This window comes from Python bivittatus, unplaced genomic scaffold (assembly GCF_059951505.1).
Source record: "Python bivittatus isolate LINGU-HERP-01145 unplaced genomic scaffold, Pbiv_v1 ctg000280_np1212, whole genome shotgun sequence".
NCBI classification, from domain to species: domain Eukaryota; kingdom Metazoa; phylum Chordata; class Lepidosauria; order Squamata; family Pythonidae; genus Python; species Python bivittatus.
In genome coordinates this window covers 2,178,798-2,191,774 of record NW_028277066.1, presented here as the reverse complement: position 1 = coordinate 2,191,774, position 12,977 = coordinate 2,178,798, and the positions used below count along the sequence as shown (strand labels likewise).

Genomic DNA, 12,977 nt, shown 5'->3' with positions numbered 1-12,977 from the left:
CCCAGCCTAAAAGCATCCTGGACAGAGTTTTTCTTTTACCTCCTCCACCGATCCAAGAAAAAAACAATCTGGTGAGCATCACAAGAACTGGTGCCTTGATCTGCCCTTGGAAGGATCAGCAATCACCTGTGGCTAGCCAGTGACGTTTGGAGAAATCATTTGATCTAGCCCATGCTGAGACTTCTCATCCTGAAGGACATGGGGATGGGGAGACAGAGTGGAGGAAAACAGAAAAGGCAGGAATTCCAGCCTATGGGACTCACCCGGTGCCGGTCCATTTGGGAAATGACCTTGAGGAGATGGCTAGCTGCCAAGGTGTTGCCATGCCTCCCGTATAACTCGGCGACAGTCACAATTTCTTCCTTAGAGACCTCCCGCTCAAACACAATCCCACTGTCTTCTGCTGGAGAAAGAAGTCAAGGATGAAGCCAGCTGCTAGATAACAGTAGGAGAGTATGATGGAATGGAATTATGAAGGCCAGGCTCAGGGAGATAGGCATTTTCTTAGCTCACCACAGGAGCGTGGGAACTACAAGAGGATGAGACTGGCACCTCCCTGAGGAATTCACACCGTTGTGGCTGGCTGACTTGGGAGATGGGGTTTCAGTCTGGGAAGATTCTTGCTAGAGGTTGTAGCTAATAAACACAGCTGAACTGATTTTGCACTGTCTCTTGGAGTTCCTTGGGCTAGGCCTGACAGAGAGAGAGCTACAAAAATGTCCAGATCTGAGACAGAATGGAGGAAAAGCAGCAAGCAAGTGGAAAAAAGACTTAACCCTAGAGCTGATTTTGCTGAGTTCTGCTTTTTAAACAACATCCAAGCCAGCAGCCATCAACTTCCTAGCCACAGTTCAAAAACAAGTTGGTTTCTGGCATTCCAACATTAACAGAACCCAGAGCTACTGTTCTTCCCTCTTCTCCTGCTCAGAATTAAGAGAGTTCATTCTCACACACTCAGAGGAAAATAAGCTAATATGAGATCTGTCCGTTAGCAGACTGAGTAATAGGTAGAAACTGGTCCTTCGCCCAAAAGAGAGAGCTATCCAGACCATTGCCCAACATGGATGGATGAAAGAGATGCAAAAACTGAATACTGAGTTTACTATAAATAGGTCTGATGTTTGATACACAACATTCCCTAGAATTCTTTCACAATGGCTTCTTTGCCTTTCTACAGGAAAATCCCATCAGATGTTCCTTGATTTGTGTGTGCCTCTTTAATTAATTTGAATCTAGCCTACCGGGGAGAAGACGGATAGCAAGACGGACATAGCAGATGGCAAATATGTCCACATACCTTCTGAATCCTGATTCTTGCGGGCGTAATTCATGCGGAATACAAATGCCTCCAGTATAAAAGCTACAATGATTGTCATCACCACCTGGGAAAGAAGTCCAAAGTCAGTGGCAATGTGAAGATTCCTCTTCTAACATCCTGATCTCTTGATTTTTGGTGGCCAAGCTGCAGTAACAAGACTAATAAAGATAAGAGTGGGTTTTTTGGTGCTCTCTGAGCTTGGTTGTTTGCTTGCAGACGTTTCATTACCCAACTAGGTAACATTTGGGCAACATCATCACGTTACCTAGTTGGGTAATGAAACGTCTGCAAGCAAACAGTTCAGAGGACACCAAGAACTCCACAATTCAACCCTGAGCTACATATATTCTCTTCCATTGGAAAGTTAGAGATATTTCAGGATGCATGGATGAACATGGGCCTTCTCTGGGAAGGAATAAATTATGAATTAAATATAGTAACCTCTCAGTTTAACAGATTTCAGCCTTCCAGAGCTCAGATACAACTGACAAACTTTTCCTTCGGACATCACCTCAAAATAACGGACAAAATGCTTTGTATCCAAAGTGTTTATATCATTTCTGTAATGACACCATTACATAAATGATGTAAGCCAACTTCAATTACATAAAATACATCATGGACATAATTATATCACCATGCCAATGTGGAAATTGATTCAAGTGACAGAAATTACATCATTTACAGAGGTGACGATATTCAGGATTAATCTACGTAGGCTCACCCCACTAAAGTAAGACAAAGTCCATTGAAGCATTCCAGAAGACAACTGGAAAAGACATTCAAGCTGGTTTACAGAAATAATTACTGTAAATTTCTTTCTTTTTTAAACTCATATGGACAGAAATCATTACACTGCTCGGCCAACTAGCTATAGCTACAAAATAGTTCTTGAACCCATCATCCTAGGCCTATGGCTACAATAATCTTCAAAATATCAGCTATCAAAGCAGCTGGAAGAGTTGTACAGTTATCCTATAGTTAGCCAACATAAAAAGGATGTTATTGTGGAGGATTGGATTGTGAAGATGGTGGAATTTGCAGAATGGCAAAATTGACCTGTTTGAACAGGAATAAAACAATAAGTACTTTTATAAACGAAACCTTTTATGAACTTTTTGCTGAAAATGGGAAAAAAATGAAATGGTGATTTCTAGATTTGCTGATTAAAAAGGATTGCGTATGGGACAGAAGGGAACTATGTAATATAATCTTAAAGAGGGAAGAGAGATCCTAAGTTTGTAACTACTGGGAAAAAGAACAGAAGTAGCTTAATTATCGTTTTTCTTGTTCTATCTGTACTGCTCTTTGCATTTTTTCTTTGATCTTTTTCTTAACTCTTCTTCGTATATTTTCATGTTTCTCTTCTACTTCGGTAAACATCGCTAATAAAAATTACATTAAAAAAATAAAATCAAAAGGATGTAATCGTAACCGTTGTCCAAAAGGGCATCGTAATATTGAAGCATCTGGCTGAATACACTGACCATGGTCACAATGTAGAAAATCATGAAATAAAGACGGCTCCAGTGAGAAGTCTCTGAGGTCACGCCTTCCTAGAAAAGACAAAGGAAAGTAGGGTCTTTTAGTGAGGGGTCGTAGATGGGAATACAAAGGCACCCTCCCAGTAAATAAATTTTATATATGCTTGAGAAGAAGGGTCACATTCAGGCAATATTGTTGCCTTCTACTGCAATCCTATCTATGTTTAACCACGAATTAAACCCTCTGTATACAATTAAACTAATTTCGATGTGCAAATGTAACTGGTTGCACTGGTGGGTATTGTAATGCTGGAAGCCACAGAATAAGAGATGGAACCACGAAATTGAAAAACAAAAGAAAACTCCAAAACTAGGTGGTGGTGATGATTTAAAAAAGAAAACTCTGCCTTTTTAAAATGGCTTTGAAAATTGCGTATGACGCCAATCTCATTACCGATTTCTACTTTTCCTCAACTTATTTCTATGTCCTTAACTGCCACTTCGTTTTAAAGGACCTTGCAAATTGCTCTCAGCTAAATATTAGAAAGGGCAACACTGCCATTCTTTAGTAAGGAATGAAGGTTTTTTTCCCAGCATGCCATGCTAATGGATCAGTTCACCAAGTTCAACAGTTCCAAATCTCTTTCAGATGTATGATATTATAATCTTAGCTAAAATGCTGCTGTAAGAAAAAAGATCAGTTCGAGGAAACCAGTCAATATCTTCCCAACAGAACATCTCGGATTGATTGATTGATTGATTGATTGATTGATTTAAAATTTATACCCAAATTTTAATTCATCTATCTGCCAAGGAACTCAGGGCATGATGCCCAGATCTTCTCTCACTCCCACCCTCCCTTCTCTTGTCACAACACCTTTGAAAGTTAGGATAAGCAGAAAATGATAGGCTCAAGATCATCTAGGTGGCTTCAAGTTTGAGTTTCAAACTGCATTTTCTTAGCCATCAGCATTGTTCTAACCATTACTCATTCTTGCCAGTGATTTGGCTTATTCATTGCAATACTCTGGAGCTGAAAGGGCCCGGAAGGTGGGGGAATTTAGACATGGAATTGCTCCAGCCAAGGAGGGGTTCTTTGTAGACTTACCATGACGATGTACCAATCATTGACTACGGTCAACTCAAATAGGGTCACTGAATAAGAAAAAGAAAGGTAGGGAGACAATGAGCAGGAAACAATTGTCTTTCACTCAACATTTCCACTTCAAGGATCCATGAAATCCATGAAAAGAGTAAAGAACATCCTTCCCAAAATATGTTAATTTCTTAAAAGGGGGGGGGTATTGCTCCACGAGTGGCAGGAACAAGCTTATAACTGTTGATACAGGAACATCACTAGAGCACATCAGGTTTGAACAATGCCGTCTTTGGAGGTCTTGGGGTACAGTTTACACAACATGTAGGTCACCAACACTGAGCTTACAATCACTCCAATGTTTCACTGTTGAAAATGGTCCTTTTGCTGCTGAATTTCAGCAAAGGGATGTTGGGGGCATTTCACAGAATATGCTTAGGTAGGTCAACTGAAGAGCAATGGTTGCATTCACTAAACATATTAAGGTTGGTTAATATTCAACATAGTTCTTTGTGGTGTAGTGTGTTGGGTGAACCTGCAACCATTTGATTAATGCATGTTTTAAGAAATGCAAACCCAGAACACCAGTTCATTCAGTACTCGGGTTAAGTGTGTTGCATGAAGCAAATTTATGGCTATCTGCACATAACAGGTGGCACCCAAACAGTCAACGATGGTTTCACGTGATGGCCTAATTCACCCAACGCGCAAAGACAATGGCTAAATTCCCACAGCAAAAAACTCAAATTAATCAACTGCATTTTAGCCTAGGTTAGTGTGTTGTGCAAAGCCAACCACAAAACTGATGGAAGTATTGCTTTACTACTTGAATTGACTTGGCTTGGCATGATAAAACGTGATGCAAACACAGGATGCAGCCTTCTAAGCCTCGGTTCAAGAAATTAAATACAAGTGACAAGTGGTTTTATTTTCACCCTTGGCATGTATCCATCTAGCATGACAGTATCTAGTATGATCTAGTATCACAAGGGATTTTGGAAAGACTGTATTATCTACGTTTTCTGTCAGAACTTTTGGGTGGTTCTTCAGCTACAAAGAGAACCAGGATCCTAGACCAAAGACCAGATCATCCTACCTTCTCTGTCCTGGAGCACAGGGCTCACACTAAAAAAAGCCAAGTAGGCTGGTGCTCTTACCGAAACTATTCAAAATGTTGTCAAAGTTGTTGAGATAGTAGTATCCTTGGTCCATCACAGTCTTGTTCCCAACGGTGCGGTTGATCCAGCGAAAGGCATCTGCCACCGTGCTGGTGCTAGATGAGGAAACAGGAAAGAAGAAACTGAGAGATGAGGCAGTTCAAAAACCTGCTTTTACAAGGAGGGGGCACAGAAGGGCAGAGAAGTAAAGGTCTGTGACTGTACTGTTCCATAATTGATGGGATTCTGATCCCATTTTCCTCAACAGAGCCCACAGGGAGGTGACTTTTATGTACTTATTGCATCAATATCTTCTTTCCTGAGAGACCTACATAAAGTATATGAATGTACCCCTTAATTGTACACCCACATCACCGTCAGAGTAATGCAGATTGGGCTGAAACACAGAGTGACTGGCCCAATGTCACAAAGTGAGTTCAGTGGTTTAGCAGGGACTTGAACTTGAGCGTCCTAAGTCCACATCTGGCGCCTTAACCACTACATTATGCTGAGTCTCTTCATAAAAATCCCCTCCGTTTTCTTTATTCAAGGTGGGGAAGGAAGCATGGGTACAATTTTAATTCATTTCAAGTGTTGCACTACCTTGTGAACTAACTCAAGGTGGGCCACCCAACACCCACAGACATCATCAAGAGCATCTGAAAATGGTGTTCCTTCCAGGATTAAGTTAATAGTGTATTAATTCAAAATGGCCAAAATCTTACAACTTGGGGTGTCCGTGTGATTTCAATCCCTCTGGCTTCCCTTCTCCTAATCTGACAAGCGAGCAATCCAAGGCCCACAAGATGTTGCTGGATTCCAGTTCTCATCATCCCTGGCCATAGCTGGCTGGGACTGAAAATTTGGAGCTAAACAACTGAATGACCTGAGGTTGTCCCTTCAATTCTAACACACTGACCTGAGTCCATGTATATTTTTCAGAGAGAAGGAACATGGAGATACTTACTTACAACAATTTGGGTAGAGTTTTCCTGAGAAGAATTCCATGCCAACAATGGCAAAACAGTAATAGAAGATGAGTAGCGTTAGACCTAGGCTAGAGGAAAAAGGCAGGGCTTAGCCAAGGTGCCATTCAACAAGGTGGTTTTTCAATGATGGATTTCTATTTCTGACTTCAGCTAAGAACAACTCATTGAATCATAACGCTGGAAAGGACTACAAGGATGAGCGACACCAGCCTTCTGCAGTGTGTGGGAAAACCCATTACATTACCATTGAGAAGTAACTGTCCAGTCTTTTCTTAAACATCTCCAGGGATGGAGAACCCACAACCTCCATGGGTAGACTGTCCATCTTCCCTTTACATGCCTGAACATGGGTACCGTATCTCCCCTAAGTTTTCTTTTGTTCAGACTGAACATCTCAAGTTACTTCAGCCTGTCTTCATAGCACGTCCTTAAGTCTCATGATCGTCTTGGTTCCCCTCCTATGAACCTTCTCTAACCCATCAAAGACTCTGAATTGGCACAATCTAGTTTCTGCTCATTTCAGGCACAGATTTGCAAAACTCCCCCAGGAGGAGGAACAAGTATTAGGTAGGTGCACGGCCTTGAGTTATTTATAAAAATAATAAAGGTGGGATTAAAAAAATCTAATAAATAAAAAAAAATGCATTGCTCATTTGGGTCATTAGATTTCCCTCTGCACACACCCCTCCTGGACCAACCCAGCCATCATTGTGGGCTTGTTTCTTCAAAAATGCTGACTGGGGCCACAATCAAGTTTGCTTATGTAAACCGATGCGTGCAAAAAACGTGTCCTATTTCTGTAGCCTTTGAATTTCCTGAGTTATTGCATTTTTCTTCATGTTTTCCCTCCTCTCTTGCGATTCTGTTGGTTTTAATGCTGAATATCTTTTTATATGGCTATGTGTTACGAGGGCTATTGTTTTCAGTATCATTTGATTACTATGCTCTGAGGTTGATTGAACGTAGCTATGGGAAGAGCGGAAGACAAGTATTGTAATTAATAAAGCACGTTAAGGAACAAAGACTGGAAGCAAGATAAATCTTTCGCTCTTCCTACCTGCCCATCCTGGGAAGAAGCTCAAACATGGTATCCAAGACGTTCCGGTAACGTTTCTTCAGCTTAAACAGCCTGTAGTAAGAGAAAGGGAACCTGCGCTACTGTCTGGAGAACGGCTGCTTCTGAGTGTGCCAAAATGCTTCCGCTCTCAAAATAAATCAATTGGTAGCAATGAACTAAACACGATGTGCTTACTTGCACAACACTCCAACTATTCCCCATACGGTCTGACTGGAGCTGGCTTGGAGAGCTCAGCAGGGATAGATCTGGTAAGTATTTGGATGGGAGACCACCAACCAACCATTTTTCCACTGTTACCAAGAAAATTACATGGATGTGTGCATGTAGTTACCCAGAGCTGAACTTAAAGATGTGGTTGATTGCTTAAGATGTGGTTAACTGCTAGGTGTGAATCCAGGAATCCTACGCAATCAACCACATCTTTAAGTTCAGCTCTGGGTAACTACATGTACACATCCATGTAGTTTTTTTGGTTTATTGAATAAATCACAGGTGGTTTTGCACAACACACTAAATAAAACACGGTTTCCAAACCATAATGTCTGGATTCATATAACATACTAAACCAAACCAAAATATCTTCTAGCTTAGTGCATTGCAGACTAGAAACCATGCCCCAGAAGATCTCTTTCCAACTACAGCAACCTCAGATTTATTTATTTTTTTCATTCAGCTTTCCTCAACCTGATGATGCCCTACAAGTATCTTGGTTCTTCCATATTTCTCATGGGCAACACTGTTCAGGAATTCTGGGACTTATGGTCCTATCACATCTGGAGGGCACAATCTTAGATACTGTAAGGATGGTTTTGGGAGATACAGGGATTGAATGAGAAGGAGGAAGGAGAAAGGAGGAAGGAGGAGGGAAGAGGGAGGAAGAGGAGGAGGAGGAGATGGAGAAGGAGGAGAAGGAGGAGAAGGAGAAGGAGAAGGAGAAGGAGAAGGAGAAGGAGAAGGAGAAGGAGAAGGAGAAGGAGAAGGAGAAGGAGAAGGAGAAGAGGTTGTTCAGCCACAACTATTCTTCACTTATTAGAAGGAGGAGGAGGAGGAGGAGGAGGAGTTGTTGTTGTTGTTGTTGTTGTTGTTGTTCAGTCACAACTATTCTTCACTTATCTCCAGCCCATGGTTTCTTCCATTCGGGGCTATCCTGGAGTCCAATCATTCATCCTACCAGCTCTATGGTACCAATTCTCTCTACCTCAGAACAGCTTTTCAGATGTTGCTGGACTGCCACTCCCAGCATCCCTTGCAATTAGGGGCCAAGAGCAAGGGATGCTGGGAGCAGTAATTCCTCAATATCTAGAGGACCCCCAGTTCTCCAGTTCTGCATGTATCTGGCCCATCCTGTATCTTCACCTCAGTAACTGCAGAGGCCGCAGCACGACAATGAAGTAGAACGGCTCCATGTCGAACGCCAGTGCCAGGAGACCCGAGAATGCGAACAAAGTGACCGCAAAATCAAAACTGAAAGAAAACAGATACAGAAGTGGATCTTCTGGGAGGCATTTGCAAGTTACATTCCTATGGGTCTCTGAGGCCAAATCCCTTACATGGTGAGATACTTACAGGTTCCAACCAGAAGAGAGGTACTCTTTAGGCCCCAGACCCGTGATCTTCAACAGCACTTCAACTCCATAGACTGTCCACAGAGAAGAGGAAGTGTTGTGATTGTTTTTGTAATCGTCAACCAAAATTGTCCAATAAAACTGCATTCTTTTGATACTTTTAAATTTTTCTCCCTTCTCCTTCCTTTCCTTCTCTCTTTTAACTTCTTTTAATGTATATTTTATGTATTTTTTGTAGGTGTGTCTGTATATGAACACAGGTTGGTCAAAGACCGCAATAAAGACCGACCGACCGACCTATTTACCATTATACATTGGGTTTTCTGTTTTGCATGATTTCCCTAGTAATCCCACATAATCAAGTTATGTAGCAGCTTGAAGATCAGAATTAACGTTGAGGACTCAGGCTAAATCCTTCTGTATTGAGGGTCCCCAACTTTTGGGGAGACAATGGGCATTTTTAGAAGGTTGAGAAGATGTTGTAGGAGCTCTCACACCATGAGATCCACAGAAGGTTGCACACATTTCCTTAATTGCACCAGTGGGGGGGACAGCAGCCACAGAACACCAGGAGTGCCCCTTCCTCTAGTCTCCCTTCCACCCAAGTTATCTTACTCCATTTTTCTTTTCTTTTTTGAGTCTAGCGTCCCATCATTTTTATTCTCTAAGGATACCTCCAAATGCTCCCTTGGAAATCAAGTTGCTGAAGACTTACTTGTAAGGAAGACAACGTAACTCCAAGGGACATCTCGAGAAAATATTCCATCTGAAAAAGAAACAGCAGAAAGTTTCAGAGGACAGCTGAAATCATGTCCAAGGGAAGGGAAGATGAGCTCAATAAACAGAAATTCATTATGTTGTGTTGTACCTCGCAACATAAAGGTTTCTACTAGAATCCAGAGACCATTCACTGCCACCAGAATATCTACAAGACATAATGGAAAACAACAGCATAGCTTTCAAACAAGGCAGGAAAGACTCAATTCCACCAACATGTATCGGTGAGATGCTCCCATGGAAGCCAACTTTTGGGCCAATGGGTTTGAAACCATTTTTACCCTCCTCCCCAACAGTTAAGGTTCACACTGCAGCTTACATCACATTAATTCCCAACCACACAATCCTTGCCTTTGTTAGGTTTCAATCCAAAAGCAATAGCACAAAAGTATAAGAGGATGTGGAAGGCAGAGGGAAACATGCCAACTCTGAGATTCATTCTTCATGATTTATTCCTGAATTTCAATTTATGCCATACTAAATGGCCATTGGAGCAACCTGAATCTGTTGCAACTTGGAACTGAAACTGTCTTCCAGGGATGTGTTGTGCTACACTCCCAACTTTATAAAAAATTGTGATTGTAGGCTACAGTCTGTGAACCAAAGGAGTTGTAGTCCAACCCATTTGGAGGGCAGGGGTCTAGAGAAGACTGCTGTAAACTATAATATATTTATTAATAAATGATTAATTGACCAGCTTTAAAGATACGTTGCTCAGTTTGGGATATGGGAAGAAGAGATCACTTGTGTTTTAAGAGAAGGTGATAAGTTATTAAAATTCTTTATACTTGTGATAAACAAGTCACTTCTTTATATACATATTTTTCTTTTTCTTTACTATATTTATATTTTTTCTTTCTTTTCTATTTTTCTTGCTATTTTTTCTTCTTTTCTGCACTTTTTCTTTTTCTTTTTATTCTTTTAGTTTTTTTTAGTTTGTATTCGTTTTTCACTGCAATGTTTATTTGCCAGAACAAAACACCATTCGATATACTGTGTAACTCTATCCACCAGCCCCTTAAAACGGAGTGAACACTTACACATGCCATACTGGAAGGCCCGCGAATTCACTAATATGTTAATACCTGTTGAAAGGAAGAAGAGGTAAGGAAAAAGAATTATGCTTCCGATCCTTGTTGCCCCAACTAACTCTCTGCTAGTTTCCCTGAAATACCCCAGGCTGGATCTAAAGGGGGAAAAAGAGAGATGTGAGAAGAAGCAATCCCCCTTTTGCCTTACCCCTAACTAAGAAATATGGCTTTTGGGTGGGAAAAAAAACCCTCCCACTCCAGCTTAACATAATAAGAAACACAGTGCCTCTCAAACTAGCTATTACAATTCTACAGGGTTAACATCAGTATTTTTCAAGAAGAAGCCAGCCTGGCTGATTTTATCTGGGTTCAGCAATAAATAAATACTGTTTGTTTCCTGATTTATTGCTTCATTTTTATAGCCACCGATCTCAACTCCGTGATTTTGGGAGGCTTACAACCATTTAAAAACTAAAAAAAATAAATAAATCAAGCCATATTTTAAAAAAACGTGCAAAAGCAATACAATCAAATTAACAAAATCCACAGCTGGGGTCTAAAATAATCTACACTCAGTATAACTACTGTATGGGTTCCGCTATACCTCCAGATTCCCACGCCTGATGACATGGACCTGGTTGGGATTTTGATGGGAGGCCAACAGGATATCAGAGTTGTAGGTTAGACCAAGAAGTAAAACACAAACAAACCCAGAAGAAAGCAGAGAAGAACCACTTCTATATATTGTCACCAAGAAATCTTCACAGATGTGTCCATGTAATGGTACGTGGGAAAGACCTTTGCCTGTGGGGAGACTGGGCCAAGAGACGCTGCCAAGGGAACGGTCAGATAAGAGGCGGCATAGCCCACAGCTGGATAGTGAGTGGGGTAAGAGGCTCAGAAGAGACCCTCCCTAGTTTCTTGGGCTATAAAGGAGACGGCAGGAGGATTGTACTTTCAGACTTGCAAGATTCTGTTAATGTAGCCTTACAATAAAGTAGAATTAGCTCATCTGGTTGTGTTTCCTGTCTGGCCTACCTCGTAAGGCTGACATGAATCTTGCAAATCTGAAAGTGCAATCTACCCGCCGTCTCCTTTACAGCCCAAAAAACTAGGGAGGGTCCCTTCTGAGCCTCTTGCCCCGCCCGCTATCCAGCTGCGGGCTATGCCGCCTCTTATCTGACCATTCCCTTGGCAGTGTCTCTTGGCCCAGTCTCCCAAGGTCTTTCCCACATACCATTACATTGGCCATGACATTATCAAGCCCAACTTTGCATGTCCCTTTCTACTTCCAGTATCGTGGGAAAAATACGGGCTCACTCTTTTTAGAAGAGCGTTTGAAGCATTCGAGACAGGACCGTCAGACCCGGATCATAAACTGCTGGGTTTTACCTTTAAAAATAAGGAAAGCTGTTCCTGGAAGATCGTCAAACCAATGCTCACGGTTTCTTTTCGCCTGGGAAAGAAAGTAACCCCCAAATCAGCTTGGGTTCATTTAGGTGGAATAATTTTACACACAGCGCAGAACGTAGGAAGAGGCATCCGGAGGATACTTTTGCTATAATGGTGAAGGCAGCGTGAGGCCGATGCAATGACAGTTCTGTCCCTTCTGTACACGCAGAGCACTGTGGGGCTTTCATCATCACCGCCCCCCCCCAATTCCCTCCCTGGACCCTCTGAACATGGAGGCACAGCCCGGGAAAACTTGGGGTCAACCCCAAGGACTTAAAAAAGTTCCCACTGAATTAACGTTTTTTTCAAAAAAGGAACGAAAGGCAAACGCCCTTCGTTCAGAGCGAGATTTTATTAGAACCACATTTAATTCACATTCATTTCACTGAAATCCAAGCCAAGGCCGTTTTTATCCTGGCCCCAACTATTTTGGGGGATGTGAGCCCTCCCACTGTCTCCTGGCGGGAATTTCATGCAAAAGGGCAAATGCCATTTTTGGCCTGGGGAAATAGGGGGTGCCTCTGTGGAACAGAAGAAGCGAGGATGAGCTCGTCTTCAGTGGAGGCTTTCAAGCAGAGGCTGAGATATTGAGTAGTGGAGTTGACAGGGAGGAGGGGTTGGGCCAGAGGACCTTTAAGATCCCTTCTGCCTCCAGGATTCTAAAATAAATAATAAATACACACTTCCCAGTGTTTCATTTCCTCCACGGAGTGTCCCTTTTGATCCTCAGCATTCTAGGGGGTCACCTCCCATCCAGCACCCCTAAGCCAAAGACACCCAAACAGTCAAACCAACAGCTTACCTTCCATTTTAAACCAACAACTTCGTAGAAACTATACATATCCTTCAAACTGAAAGAGACAATGGTTCACTTTAAGAGGGTGCATTTTTGAGGTTCATTCAGTGGTCCAATTCAAACATGTCTTCAGATTTCGCAATCCTATATTTTTTTAGATTTTTTTAACCCGCCTTTATTTTTTTATAAATAACTCAAGGTGGCGAACATACTTAATGCGCCTTCCTCCTCCTA

At 41.8% G+C, this 12,977-nt stretch overlaps 1 protein-coding gene across 2 annotated transcripts in view; it reads right to left on the bottom strand.

Annotated features, from left to right (window-relative positions):
- The window catches only part of TPCN1 (two pore segment channel 1), a 35,129-nt gene that overhangs the window by 2,973 nt on the left and 19,179 nt on the right, over positions 1-12,977 (bottom strand). The window contains exons 12-25 of one of the 2 annotated variants that reach the window (XM_088143234.1): positions 12,750-12,798; positions 11,888-11,951; positions 10,505-10,549; positions 9,556-9,612; positions 9,403-9,453; positions 8,689-8,761; positions 8,479-8,586; positions 7,102-7,173; positions 6,023-6,112; positions 5,056-5,171; positions 3,911-3,957; positions 2,806-2,874; positions 1,298-1,382; positions 264-403 (exon numbers count right to left, since the gene is read on the bottom strand). In XM_088143234.1, the coding sequence (XP_087999360.1) occupies positions 264-403; positions 1,298-1,382; positions 2,806-2,874; positions 3,911-3,957; positions 5,056-5,171; positions 6,023-6,112; positions 7,102-7,173; positions 8,479-8,586; positions 8,689-8,761; positions 9,403-9,453; positions 9,556-9,612; positions 10,505-10,549; positions 11,888-11,951; positions 12,750-12,798 (1,066 nt within the window). The remainder of the gene's footprint in view (positions 1-263; positions 404-1,297; positions 1,383-2,805; positions 2,875-3,910; positions 3,958-5,055; positions 5,172-6,022; positions 6,113-7,101; positions 7,174-8,478; positions 8,587-8,688; positions 8,762-9,402; positions 9,454-9,555; positions 9,613-10,504; positions 10,550-11,887; positions 11,952-12,749; positions 12,799-12,977) is intronic. The other variant, XM_088143235.1, reaches the window with a different exon arrangement.